General features: G+C 30.3%; 1 protein-coding gene across 8 annotated transcripts in view; it reads left to right on the plus strand.

The window, feature by feature from the left end:
• The window catches only part of grh (grainy head), a 562310-nt gene that overhangs the window by 526322 nt on the left and 19596 nt on the right, over nucleotides 1-16392 (plus strand). For all 8 annotated transcript variants that reach the window (XM_085947266.1, XM_085947268.1, XM_085947267.1 and 5 more), the window contains one exon: nucleotides 11139-11233. In XM_085947266.1, coding sequence (XP_085803392.1) covers nucleotides 11139-11233 — 95 coding nt within the window. The remainder of the gene's footprint in view (nucleotides 1-11138; nucleotides 11234-16392) is intronic.

Here is a 16392-nt window from a genome sequence, read left to right on the forward strand (position 1 = left end):
CCTCTGCGTCCATATGGATGGAATCCAAGGCAAAGTTATGCGAGTACGAAAATAGCGAGATATTATCTGGCAACAATTCCGACGATTACGATTTGTCTGCTTACATCTTTTCCCTCACTTGAGGAGTAAATCTCAATTACCTACTTAAATTACTCTCAGCAGCCATTTACTTTGCGAGACATTTATAACTGCATTGCATATTATATGCTACGATATTACAGAAACATTGTTGTAAGACGTATAGAGCCGTAAAATAAATTAAATATGGTTTATAATAATTTACTAATAAAATTTGTAATAATTATTTTTAGATGAATGAAAAAATGAAAATGTAATTGTATTTCATAATTTATGAATTTAAATGTGAATTAAAATTTTCAAAAACTTATCTTAAAAATACTACATGAAAACTCATGGAATCGCAAATAAAGTACCTACCTACCAAATAAAATATTTTTGAGCTTTTTCAACCGCTTCTATTTTACATTCAATGACAGTTTCGTAAGTAAGATTTCTTCAACTGATTTAGATGATGATATCGTTCTTGATTAAAAAAAAAAAGCTCTGGAAGAAATGCGAAAATATAATGGCGTAGTACCTACAAGAAATTACATATTATTATTGTCATTTTTTTCATTTTAGTGCATTCAAAAGGATTCGACAACTATCGTTAGTCGATAACTAGACAATATGATGTTATGTTATACCTGTCTCAACTAATGTTTAGTATTAAATTCTACAGATTTTTAAAAGGTTTATCGATAGCTATTTCGGTTGTAACACCATTATCTGTTAATGTATAAATTTGTGTTAAATAATTAACTAAAATAGCTAAAAACCTGTAGAATTTAATATAATTATATTTTCATTTCTTGTAAAATGGAATTCTACCAAGTAAATGCTATCTAAATCTTAGTAAAGTAGTTAAGTCTAAAAGTTAGTATTAACCTTTTAGTATTAACGTATTAGTAGTAACCTACCCGGATATACCTATATTATTTCAATCGTGAAAAATCATTACGAGATTTCATGTAAATTATACTTATTCATATTAATTACATTGTATTTAAAACAGAATATACACCAGATTCAGGAATGTTGCATTATTAAATATACCTTTAAAATACTCGTGTGACTGATACATGAGTGTTCAAGTTATTAGTACGATGTCCGCGCTGCTTAAGCGTCGGCCTATAATATCGTGGGTCCCAGGTTTCGGATCCTGGGCCTGGCAAGTACACATGTTGTTTTTCAATTTGTGTACGAGTCCAGAGTATGGACCTAATAGTTTGAGCAAATGGCTGACATCCATTTCTCGCAAAAACAAAATTTGTTAATACAAACCTCCACTCTGTGGCGGCCCATATATGATCCTATTAGGATCGGACATGGTCGGAAAACAATATTATGCTTTATTTCCCCAATATGCGATCACACGATGTTATTAGTTTCGGACATGGTCAAAAAAAACTTTTTCAACTTATGTATACCTTGTTTATTGGATTTTTGTTGGAGTATATTATTAAAATTACATAAATATCCAAAACTCGTCGAAGAATATAATATTCAAAAAAACAAATGAATACTTCCTTATGTTATGTATATGAACACATACTGAAATAATTGTAAAATGCACTTGTCTCAAGAGTATATCCTGGTTCTCATCACAAACATGCAATAGCGGTCACCTTTTCAGCGGCAGTGTCAGCATATTATGTCTTCTGGTGACTCAAAATTGAGGTAAACCAACGTAATGTTTGTAGAAACGCGATGTTATCATATTTATTTTTACATGCATACTTACATAAGTGCGGGTGACTTACTATATTAGAATGTAGTGGCTGAGTTTTATTATGCGATGACTCAGGCTTTTCATAAAATGTTAAATGTGATATACACTATAATAAAGTAAAATTATTATCATGTGGACAGTACATATTCTTACATTTATTTTATATGAATGAAGATTGTCCAGCGTCTTATTCCATTTATTATAATTACTTATTACTTAGTTGTTTTCATTTCCGCAGATAGTGTTTTTTTTATCATTAATTCATTCATAAATTTATTGATCATTAATCCAGAGCAGTGACCCAATGGGTTTATCAAATGGCTAACATTCATTACTACTAAAATAAAGTGTATTATGATAGCTTGCAGTCTTGCACTACTCCCCAACTTGGTAAAGTAAATGATAATTATAATATATTTATAATATAAGCTTTTGTTTATTAATTATTAATAATTATTCAGTTTATTTTCATCTTATCAATGAATTTAGCAATTATCATGATATTTTATAAAATGTATTATATTTTACTTTAAAATATTTTAATTGTCTTTCGCTCACATAGTAAACTTGTAATTATATATTGTGATATCTATGAGATTGGGAATTATTTTATTATTTATATATTCTAATCTGGATGCTATTGTTTTATTGGATAAGTATAAATATACGAAACCAGTCGTATTAATTATTTAATATTATCAAGTAACATTTAAATGCATGTTAGGAACATTTTAATGTATAATAAAATAATGTACTTATTACTTTTCTAATCGATCACATTAATTAGTATTTATTAATATTATTATAAATTTCCAGTGACACCTGTGAATAACAGCTATAACTATTTTATTAACAAACTTTATCTACTGCAGATAACTGCAAGTTTTTATAATAAAATTTCACTCACACAAAAAATATAAAGAATATTACATTTAATTGCTGAAATGCAACAGAATGCAATTAAGAGTTAAAAACAATATTTTTTATTTTATATTGCAATAGGTAGTTATTATTATAAAATTTAAATAAAAGAATGTAGTTTCCATAGCGGTATTGTTCTATAATTGACTAATCATTATCTAATGTCTATCGATCCAGGAAAAATGATAATGTATAAATAAGTACGTTTGTATTGAACTTCAATAAATAATATATCTTTCGCATATTTCAAAGTACAATAGTTATAAAATAGCGTGGCAGGACAGGCACGTTCATACATAACATAACATTATGCGCGCGTACTTTTGCACCGAGGTACGCTCGTAATTTTCTCTTATCTTGAGTAAATGGTCATTTAATAACTCCCCTGGGCGGCCATTATTCCTTCCGTACGCATTATTTGCACGCGGCCGTCTCTCCCGGAGCAGTGATGGTCAATTTTTCGATGCCGAAACAGTACATGGCTATTACGCAAATAAGAGCTACAACGAATTTGGTCACATAAATAAATATTCCCCATATTTTTTTTTCTACCATGTCCGATCCTAATAGGATCATATAGGCTTCCACAGAGTAGAGGTTTGTATTAACAGATTTTGTTTTTTTTACGAGAAATTGATGTCACCCACTTGCTCAACCTATCAGGTCCATACCCTGACAGAAACAAATTGAAAAACAACATGTGTACTTGCCAGACCCAGGATTCGAACCTAGGACCCACGGAGCTATAGTCAAACGCTTAAGCCGCGCGGCCACCAAGCAACTAAACATATTTATTATATAAGTTAACCATTATAAATTGAAGAAGAAAAAGGAGAAAATGTATATTAATTTATTTTATTATACGTGTAATATTATTTTACACCAAATTTACTATGATAATAAGATTGTTCGATTTGTTCAACTACTGTTCGGCTTCTATATATTGACACTATGTCATAAAACTGTATGCGATGACAGTATTACGCCACGCACTTTTTACATGCTGGCGGTATAGCAACGGTGTTAGTACCAGAAACGGCCGCAGTGACGTGTACATCTCGATATAGAAGTCAACGTATATTCTATTTTATTTCGTAAATTCGACTAGGTACTACAATTTGTTATAAAAATATTTTTTTTTCCATCTAGAGAGGTATCGCTGAGTTTCAAAACCCACTATAACACTTTTTTTTTAAATAATTAAGATATATATATTTATATATATATCGTTGGATTCGTCATGAAAATTTTATCGCCACTTTCAAAATCCGCTACGATTAACTGTAATTTGTGAAACAAATCAATGTGTCTATCAAATCCCGCTATAACACTATTTGATTTTCTCAACATAATGAAAAAGTGTTATAGCGGGTTTTGAAACTCAGCGACACCCTGAGGAAACATTTAAATATTAATTGACAGTTTTTAAGCGCTGTATACTTACTTACGGTTAAATCAAAAAGCACCTATTTCAAATTACGTCATAGTATTACTTTTGCATATTATCATCATCCAAATTGTATGCTTAAAAATTGACCAAAAGAAGATTTGGATCTAAATAACATTATTCAGAGCTTTTTATATATTCCATAGACAAATAGACTTTATCGACCCGGTTGTCACCTTTTACCATCATCAGGCGCTTTGCATCAACAGGTAGACATTAATGTAGATACCAAAAGAATAACTCCTCAAAACAACACTAACAAATTACAATCTAAATTTAAAATTTCCATCAAGTACTTACCTACCAGCAATTTATAGAATAAAGGGTACTAACTTTTAACACGTTTTAAATTTAATATATAATAGCTAATTATAATATAGTTTATTATCAATTTTACTATTAACTTAGCGGGTACTAAAGTGAAGCCCTCTGCATATTTTAAATATACATATAAAAATGTTAGAATGCAATGATTTTTCCATCACTGCCATTCATGGTCATGGCACATTAGATGCAACATGCACCGACATCCATATAATAATCTAATAATAATTTCCAATAGACCCGCGTGCCCCTTAATGCCTCCAGAGAGCAATGTTTAATACTGTTCGAGGCGTTTTGTTCTGGCCTCACATTGATTACATTACGAGAGCGGCTATCAGGAGCCCCTGGCCTCCTCCACCGGATGTGTCTATTAAAACATAAGAATTTTGCTGCAGGATTCAAGAAAATTGTCTAAGCGTTTGTAAGCGATTCTCTCCATTGGTCGCGTGACCTGCAGGATTTTCATTCATAACATCTTGATGTACAGGTGCATGCTTGTATTAAAATACTAGTTTACATGTAGTGATTTTGCAGTCACGAAATAATAATATATATTAGATAAATAAATTTAACAGAAAGTTTTCTTTATATATTAGTAAACATTTTTGTAAGAACATAAATTTGAAATTACCTAATCATCGATAAGTACGCACCAATTTCGATGAACCGTAAATTGTTATTAAAAAGTTTAACGTATTCTTAAGTGAAAAATATTTTTCCGACCATGTCTGTTCCTAATAAGTGAGCCTCCATGGAGTGGAAGTTTTATTAACGGATTTGGTTTCTACTAGAAATGGATGTCAGTCACTTGCTCAGTCTATTAGGTCCATACTATGACTCTTACACAAATTGAAAAACAATATGTGTACTTACCAGACCCAGGATTCGAACGTGGGACCCACGACGCTATAGGTCGACGCTTAAACTGCACGGCCATCGTGGGTTAAATATTACGACATAGATATGATTAAAAACTGATAATATTATTTTAGTCATCTATGTCAAAATAAAAATTGACTTTATTACGTAGGTAGTTAAAAGGTGGATCTATAATGATACTTCCAAAGTCAAAAACTTGGTGGTAGCAACATGATCTCTATTATTAATAAAAACGAAGGTTGAAGAGACCAATGCTGACAATAGTTTGTACAAGAAAACAAGAAGTTTTATTAAAAAATAGTTCACGCTTAAGCTGATATTGAGGCTAAGAAGAGGACAGACTATGGGTAAAAGATTTCATGTCCTCATGGGAAGAAGCGATTCGCAGCTCTGCGATGAATGTGATATTTTAGAGGACATTGTACATAATATAGCAGTACAATGCCCTAAATATGAACAACACAGAGTACAACTGCGAATTGCGGATATCTTTGAGAATGTCGACGAATCTAAAGGTGCCCTGTGGGTCTATTCTATACTTATCGAACACTAAATTGATAAATAGTATCAAACTTAGGGTAGGTTTGTATCAAAATATTAGCACTTATTGTAACAATTACACGAAGCCGGTTTTTATTGTTGCAATAAAAACCGGCTTCGTGTAATTGTTACAATAAGTGCTAATATTTTGATACAAACCTACACTAAGTTTGATAATATTTTTCACTTTATCACTTTAGCGGTCGATAAGCATAGAATAGACCCACTGGCGGTGGTTGACGGAAGAGCTTGGGAAAATTGTAAAGTTCTTAAAAGAATTGGAGTGAGGGCCTGATCAGTGGATCCTCTTCCAGATGAGAAGAAGCGACATGACAGCGAGTCGCAGTCAAAGTCTCGGTAAAATCATAAAAAAAAAACTAGTTCACTTTAAACTATTCTACGTCTACGATAAAATTATTACTAGGTACCTACTGAGCATATTAAGTTAAAAAAATAATTTACTGAACATAAATAGTATTTTCTATAAAGATCGCCTTTAGATATTATCAATGTGTTACTTTTCCATCAGGATTTAATTATGTGGGAATCGTGGGGACAAGAATCAAGTACCTACCTAACTAAAACAATCTGTTTTTACAACGTTATTATAAATTATAATTTTATTATATTACAGTCATTGTTTACTTTGTAATGAAATCGTATTATTATTTTATATAAGCTTAGAAAAACGTCAGTACTCTAAATATATAAATAAACACAACTATAAACACGCATAAATTAACATTTAATTCAGTATACGAGAACGTTTCTATAACCTTTATGTTATATCTAATACTATATATATATATTTATTTAAACCAGAATATCCGATATGTTTTATGTAGAATACTGATGACATTTAATACGTACTAACCAATAAGAAAAAGATTATTCTGTTTTCATTGCGCAATTGTAATATTGTGGAGTATTGATTGCTTGTCACGCTCCTTTCTGATTATTTACATATAAATGAGGATTATTTGATATATTATTTTAAATGCCTATGTCTTGCAATACACTACAATATTGCACTATCTTGCTACGTAACCTAAATACAGTAGGTACATAACGTATGCCTACCTATAAACGCATTTATTAATATTACAATAATTATTTAAAACAAGCAACTAAATTCATAAACAACTTAAAACTGGGTTTTAAATTAACAAACAGAAGTAATAAGTATTAACTATAAATGTTTTTAAAATATTACATGCAAGTTTCTTATTAAAACTTATATGAATTTAATTTGTAAATCAGCAGGTATCTGCAAGAACTTGCCATTAATATAATATAATATGCAATAATAAATAATACTACTATTATAAATGACTATCCAGAAGAAGTAGTGATAATTATTATCTTGGCTAGCAGAGGTAAAAATATATATTTCAATATTAACCATCATCATCATCAGCTAGAATCGACCACTACTGAATGAAGGCGTAATCTAGTTATCTTCTTTCTTCTCGGATCTTAGTTTTTTTTGCTCCCACGTATGTTTTTGAACTCACTCAATTAGCCGATCCATTCGCCTAATCACATATATATTATATACACAAGACTGCTATCGGCAGCTATCGAGGGTAGTTTTTGATCGAAGTATTAGCACTTACTGTAATAATTACAATACCTCTCTTGGGTGTGCTAAATTTTTGAGCGAGATAGACAGTTTTGACTGTTTGGACGGCTAACTTATTGTAACAATTATAATACTTTGATACAAACATACACAAAAACTACCCTCGATAGCTGCCGATAGCAGTCTTGTGTATAGAATAGATACGCTGCACTCAATTGCCAATTCATGAGTTTGGAAACATTTATCATTATCAAACAGGTACACCTGTATACTTCCGTATCCATTAGTGTCTTTTGTGCTATTTTCGCGTTATCGTAAACTTTTCATGTCTTATTGTGCTGTCCTTATTTTTGAATCCTTCTTGCGTGAACGGTATATTTTACATTGTATATGTGTCGCTAGATTTCAAAATCAACCAAGTCCATAATTGATGAATATGAGAAAAACAGTTTTTTGTTTTTTCAAGTACACAGTCACAAGGGAGAAATATTATTTCGATTATAGAATATTTAAAATTAATAAGTTCCAAATTTCGATAATGCAGAAATGTTAGAAAGCAGTAGTTCTTCAACAATTCACAAAAAAGTCAAAAATACCTAAAGGTGGACTTGGCTGATTTTGAAATCTAGCGACACATATATACTATATATTTATATATCTGTGTGTAAAATATATCGTTAACGTAAGAAGGATTAAAAATTAGGACAGTACAATATGTAGTACACGCTGCTTAATACGTCACGCTATGAGTAATTTTAGTAGGTTCACTTGAATAGTTTATAATATCTAGTTTGTATATTCACCAGAATTAGTTTGTCAATTCAGTAATAAACTAATTTATTTATTTTGTAAAAAAGTTCTGTAATATTTTAAACTCTTTAATTTGTTCAAATACATAGATTTACGTCTCATTGTATTTTTGTTAAAATAACTCACACATTTTTCTTGTGACCTTACGTAAATATTACAGTATGTGTACCATGGCCCCACAAAGAGGAGGCTGGCAGGGCTTTAGCCTGGGGGCCCAGGCTCAGGAAGGGCCCGGCGTGGCGAGTCGACCAGATAAGTGATATAAATACACATCACAAATTCTCCCTATAATTGTAAAAAAGTCGCCTGCGGCGCTATTTTCCTTCAGTAATGTTATAATTCAGAATTATGTGCTTGTACGATACAATTTTTATTTGTGTATCGATACTCGACAACTCCATAATTCAAATGGATGTATTAAAATATTAAAAAAAAAAAAAAAAAACACTCAAAATAAGCACATTAATTTTACCGCGTATACCATTTGGAAAACGCTACTGTGAAGCATCACACTGGCTTTATCGTTAGCGATAGGTAGGGGGGCCGCCAAAGATCCCAGCCTGGGGGCCCGTTTCAGTATGGCCCCCAGGCCATGATGTGTACTGAAAATACCAGGAACAAAAATAAATACGATCCACATTACGTATAATGTATGTTTCTTCAATTAAGCTCGTCAATAAAGGGCTAGAAAATCCCGTGTCGTAAATCATAACATTTAGTATAATATGCATAAAAGCGCAGAATCGTAAATCTCATTGAAATAGTTTATTTAGTTCATGAGAGTGCACATAAATCTCTTAAACATCACATAAAGCTGTTGGTGAACAATTCCCGATTGTTGGCAGGGTAGTAAAACATAATGTGTCCGTTCCTTGTGTACCAACAATATGGACCAATTCATACTAATTTTGAGAGAGACACCCACTCGTTGCTGATTGCTACTGTTGAAAGTGTTTACACGGAGGCGTAAAAGCAGAGGTCATGTAGGATAATCTTAAATATTATATACTATTTATTATCTACAGTAGTCATAAGATTATAGTATTTGCAAATATTTGATTTATAAGTTGATTTATCAAACGGAAAAACTTTTTTTATAATCATTAAACAGTAATTTTTTAATTAATTAAATATTGTAGCCTTATGCCGGGTCCACACCGAAAACAAGTCGCGCGACAACTCGTTAAATTTTACGATAAGCATGATAATTATCGTAAAATTTCTTAAGCAATTATGATAATTATCGTAAAATTTAACGAGTTGTCGCGCGACTTGTTGCCGGTGTGGCCGCACTTTTAGGCTGGATAATGTTGTAAACTTTTGTATTGTTTTATACTAACGTAAAATAAATATTTATTATAATCAACATTTAAAAGACAAGTAAATTCACGAACACTACCTATTTAACAATTTACCTTTTTCGAGATTTTCTTTCGAGATTTCAATGATTTTCCATACAAATAAACACCTTTGTTAAATTACACATATTTAACTAATAAATATAAAAAACTTTTTGAAAAAAATTCGACGCCCAGCCGGATTACCGACAATGTACTCTAACAACTACCATATGTGCATCCTATTTAATTACGAATAAAAAATCAAGCATTTTTTATATTTCTGAAGCGTTTCACAAATTGCGTTAATTTTGGCAGTCAGCATTTTATGTAATATTTTAAATAATTTTAATACCTTAATTACTAACCGGGATCAGAATTTCTCTAAATTTTAGTTATAACGTACTTGGATTTTTTTGCTCCTAAATTCTTTGGTTTCCAACGTTTTTAGTCCCGATATTTCGGAATCTACAAATTGAGCAGGATCTTCGCATTCCAGGATACTACCTTCTTTATGTTTCATTTATATCCTTCTCAAATATTTATTAAGATATTGAAATTAATAGCATTAATAATACATTTTTATTTGTATTCCAAGCACACTCGTTTTTAGGTTTTATTTCTTAACTTAAAATCTTAGTTTATATTTTTTTTATTGAGAGATTTGAACAAATTTATTGACGAGATTCAGCTAATGCGAATTTATTTATTGTGTAAAATATTTTATATTACCAAATTATGAAAACACGCTAATGTCACATGCTACAATCCAATTATAATGCTAATATATACATACCGTAATAACTATAAAATATAAATAAACGATTTTATCATTTTTTTTACTGCAGACTGTAAATTTTACATCAGATGAAGCGTGATTTTGAATTATTCATAAAAAATCATATTTTTAAGATACATCTAGATTAGAGAATCGTTTATCTTTTATTGCATATTTTATTGTCTACTGAAATGATATTCAAAATGTGCGATGCGGTACTTTTTGATAATTTTTTTAAAAAAGTCTCAATTTTCTATAATAATTCTGAACAGAAAATAATCTTTTGGCTTAAAGACCTAAAAAAATTAAATTTTCACGCCTTGGTTCCGATTAAAAATGACATAATGAAAAAAATCACTGATAATGGCTAAAACAAACAATTTAGAGCGCCGTGAATGATTTTTTTAAACACTTAGTGCGATATTAAAATGTTTCAAAACCACTGACCTATTGAACATACCTACTGAATATTCATATTCATTCCAACCATAAACTCAAATATAATTTAATCAAAAAACTTAATATCACATTACGAATATTTATTAATACTTATTTATTCAGTAGTTTTGGCTACACTTTTCTGAATCATGAACGCTTAAAAAATATTTTCGTAGTTACTCAATAATTATTATAATATATGTTAAATATTCTTCATTTATTTTATGTTTTGTCTTTTTGTACGCTATGAAAGATTTTAATTTATAAATCCTTTGTTTTCTTTTTTACAGATACGAAAAACAGCGTAGGCCTCGTTGGGTGTATTGAAGAAGTATCACATAATGCAATAGCTGTTTACTGGAATCCCTTGGAAAGCTCGGCAAAAGTAAGTTTTTCACAGAAAATTTATGTAAACTTAACACAAATAATAATATATTATTGTTAAAATAAAACCCTGTTAGTATCTGAGATTTAATATCAGTAATTTTTATGAAGTGAAGTCGTTAGATCATATTTTTAGCTTACAATATAGATTTATATATTTACATAGTAATAATATAACAATTTTATTTACTAGACTTTTAAATTTTGTTTTGTGTAGTTTATTAATCTACTTGGTTCTTGCTCTAAATAAAAATACACACATTATTAGAAATACATGTATCATGTCATTTTTCCCAGGCCATTATATTAAGAAAGATTAATCAAAAACACGGCATATTCACCTGTACTCATTCATTTATTTGTATAGAAATAGGATACGAATACAGTATACAATTTTTTTTTTAAATACAAAAACGGTTACTGCACATCAAAATTTTTGAATCGACTAGGTGGGTGGAATAAAATTCCAAATAAAGCATATTAAATTTATTGAGTGTTAACGGTGACCATTTTTAGATGGTGAATAGTTTAATAATCATAGTCGCAGATTTGAGAAACGCATGCGGTATCGCTGTCAAAACAATTAAGCATATAACATACAAACTTCTTGCATATATAATATTTATTTCATTTATTCGTATAACGGCAAAATAATCTTGAATGACAATTAAAATTCTAACGAAGTAGAATAATATAGGTACTTTCCTGAAACCCGTGTATACCCAATAGACCTGACTATTTTTTCCTCAATACCGACACCATTTAAAGTGTCGTAAATTTATTTATTTCGATTACCTAACGTTATGTAACAATTAAGTATCAGTAAGTATCTGTCCATATAATCTGCGCATCTATTCTATACACAAGACTGTTTTCGGCCGCAACGGCAGCTATCTAGAGTAGGTTTGATTTCGAAGTATTAGCACATATTGTTACAATTACAATAAGTTATCCGTTTAAACAGTCGAAACTGTATATCTTGCTCTAAAATTTACCACAGCCAAAAGAGGTGCTGTTAAAGATAGCACTTATTGTAATACCCCGTTTACACGTGCTGTCGATACTGTTACTGTAACTGTTACTGTGTGTCGATAGTAAGAAAATGTATGGGTAAACATGTATTATCCTGCAGTTGGCAAGATTGCATGCATGAATCAAACAAGTTTGGAAGCTTCTGAATTTTCATGTAACAGTAAGATTTTTTTGATCTGCGCCTGCGCAGTAGTACGATAGTGGCGAGCTTGCCGACAAAAAAACGATTTTTCAGGTTGCCCGATTTTTAGTAGCTGTCAAATAGTACGAAATAGTACCATTAAAGAATGAATTGGAGAGACATTAAGCACTTTTACGTGTAAACAGTAAAGTTATTGTCATGATAGTTTAAAGTAAATCCATGCACGTGTAAAGGCTCTATAATAATTATAACTAACTTATTGTAATTGTCACAATAAGTGATAATACTTCGATACAAACCTCCCCTATATAGCTGCCGTAGCGCCCGAAAGCAGTATTGTGTATAGAATAGATGCGCTGGAATATAGGTAATGTCAACTAAAAGCTGCAAATAAATATTTAAAAAATGCATTTCGTTCAACAAAAATCATAAAATGAGTGAATAAAGGCATTCTTTTGTGAGATGCATAGTTATAATAATTGACAATAATTATAGCTATTTATAATTGGTATTTGCTACTATAGCAGTTTCTAATAATAATATTAGATGTTAAGTTTAGTAATAAGGTGCTTGGAAATGTACAGTGTCGAGTAGACGAGCCGGATGCAGGCACTTAACCGCGATATAAACATCCAGATTATAACTGCCTTGTTAAAAATTATTTCGGTTGTGAAATTGTTTCCAACGAAAAGCAGGAATGAATATACATAATATGCGCACACAAGAAAATCAAATTGATTAGGTAGCCTAAATCATACCAGAATAAAATTATATTAGGTAGTCTTTGTAGACAATAATAGCAGGTATTATTTGAACGCTATACGATAGAACGTGGCGATTGTGAACTCATCCAGTAAAATTATGTAAATGTATTTTAATTGGTTATCATTTTGTCGGTGGGCCATCGTATGGCCAATCCGTTATGATTAAGTGCTCGTTTCCTTATATCATATATACATTCACTCCAATAAGCAATTGGGTAATTAAATATGTGTGAAATTTTTGCTAAAACTATTTCAATGAATTTAATCATTATAATTATTTATTCAATCAAATATACATTGCTAAACGGAAACATCTCTATTATTATCACTATATTAATTCACTCCACGATTAGAAATCTATTCTAATGATACAATAAAATATTAGATGGTCTGTTCGATATTCGGTTATAACTCAAAAATTACTGGAACAATATTGATGAAACTTGCACAGCTTATATTAGACTACCCTGTTGATACCTACTTAGGATTTTATTTTAATTCTCGATATCTTTCTCAATAATAACGCACTTGCAACAATATGAAATGAGGTGCGGGTAATAAATAAAACGTGCGACTAACAATAAAACAATTCATAACACAATGCTTACGGACACTTTTAGTTAATTTTGTAATTAACGTGTTAATTTGCATTTGAAAAGTAATTAGCAAAAACACAATTTTGTGCGGCCCGTAAGCTATGGGTTAAGACGAACCAGTCTAATTTTTCACTATATCTGTCTATTTCATGTGGACAAAGTCATGGTTAACTTTTATAACTAATAAATTAAATAGACATAGCTATTTTTTATTTAGAAAATTACATTATAAATCGGGGTAATAGGATAATATTTTTGAATTTTCATTTTTCTTCATTGTCACAGGCATATTAAGAATATTTATAGTATGCACGTGCGGAATATATAAACTTCCAGAAAGTGAAGGTTATCTTAACAGATTCTTTACTAGTAATGGCTGTTAACTATTCGCTCAATCACATAACGGCGAGTAAGATAAAAATATGAAAGCCAGTTGCCATGAATCAAGGATGAAGCCAAATTCGATACATTACTTTATGGCGGTATTTATCCGATATTGAATGTGCGTTTCATTTACTTCACAAATTTTAATGCATTTTATAATACAGGCGTAAGTTTATCGCATATTTTTCCACATTCGAGCTTTTAAACTTCTTATAACCCACTTTTATATTAACGCGTTCAGTCCATGAGTATTTTTGTGGATACAGGCAGTGATATGAACCTGCGATCCAGAGGTTTGCAGGCGGACATTTGCAACTACTCTAGGCGCTTCATAATAAGTTCTTTTGGCACTATAAGTCTCTATTTAAAATTGTTAAGAGTAGTTATTTTTTATACCTACATAAAAATATATTTATGACATTATAGACGTTATAAAATGATTATAATATTTTAGAGCGGATATTAAGCTATAAATTGTTTATTGAATTACTTTATAGCTTGGGATAATATACCCAAAGAAGAAATATAAAGACTGCAAAAGAAATAGGTATTTAATTAATATGTTACATAGGTATATTATTATAACGCCTGGTTAATGAAATCTTCACAATATTTTTGAACACACTTTAATATAAAAAAAAATCGTAAGTGATAATTACACTTGAAAGTGTCTACGATGAGATATTTATTTCCTGTTGTTAAACGATTGTTTATCATATTTTCATAGACCTTAGCACGAAATGGTATAAATGAGATTAGAAAGATAGTTTAAGTAATTAAAAAAGAAGATTGTATAAGTACGTTTTGTAATATTATTTTCTGGTTTTTAAGTAGATGTTTAGATGGGCATTTAGTTTTGGAATTTCACACCAGGTGTAGATTAAAAATATTTTTGTAACACACCTCTGTACAATAAAGTATTCATATCAGATCAGGTCAGCGGCATACTTTTATAGATCTATACTGGATTAAAATTTGAAAATAATATTGGAATGATGCACATGATGGTGCATTGCGCTTGCAATTCGTGACCAACGGGTTTAATAGCGCCTTTATATCTAAATAGCTACATATTGTATATTATATAGTTCCTGAGGTAGCCGCGCGGCTTAAGCGTTGGACTGTCACACCGTGAGTCCCAGGTTCGAATCCTGGGTCTGGCAAGTACACATATTGTTTTTCAATTTGTGTCTGTCAGGGTATGGACCTAATAGGTTGAGCAAGTGGCTGACGTTCATTTCTTGTAAAAAACAAAATCTTTTAATACAAACCTTCACTCTGTGGAGGCCCTATTAGGATCGGACATGGTCGAAAGAAGAAATAAGTATGGATAGGTATAAATTTTTTCATTAGTCAACCATTAGACTTAGAGAAATTACTAACAATAAAGTAAAATAACATATTATCTCCAAATCCGAGCATAATATTATAAACCTTCACAAAGTGGAGGATTTATGAATTATTTTTTAACCAATCTTTCGTATTTATACAAACGGTACAAGGAATGTATTCGTTACTACTACATTGTTTAGTATATCATTTGTAGATAATAAATAAATTATATAATATTTAATTTCATTTTATATAATGTAAATAAGAAATGAGTTTATTATGATTATCAGGATAAGAATTCAACACCAATTTAATCCATTATATAGGGTTTAATATAAATTTATATCGAATACGTGATACATAATAAAGTGAAGGGCGTTGACGTCCCGTGAATATAGGGATGTTAATACTTGTGTGGCTAGATTTCAAAATCGGCTAAGTCCATAATATATGAATAGGAGAAAAACAGCTTTTTATTTTCTCAAATACACAGTCACAAGGGTAAAAGTTCATATCATTTCGAGTATAGAATATTTAAAATTAATAAATTCCACATTTTGATAATGTAGAAATTTTAGAAAGTAGTAGTTCTTCAGCAATTCACAAAAAAGTGAAAAATACCTAAAGGTGGACTAGGCTGATTTTGAAATGTAGCGACACACGTTTAAAAGTATTTTTATAGAGATAATATTTTTTTTCCTGTATTGCTTATAAAGTGAGAGAATTCTAAAATCAGTGGATGTGTAGGTATATTAGAAATTTAAATTATTTTATTGCGATTGTTTGGTTAATATGAGAAAAAAAACAAAAACAATACACTAGATAATATATAATCACGTTACTGAGTTTAAATAATCGATTAATATTATTAACTATTTACAACCAAAGTAACTCTCAAGTAATTTTATTC

Source organism: Rhyacophila brunnea, unplaced genomic scaffold (genome assembly GCF_057557595.1).
Source record: "Rhyacophila brunnea isolate RB1 unplaced genomic scaffold, BYU_Rbru_1.0 scaffold_2, whole genome shotgun sequence".
Taxonomy (NCBI): Eukaryota; Metazoa; Arthropoda; class Insecta; order Trichoptera; family Rhyacophilidae; genus Rhyacophila; species Rhyacophila brunnea.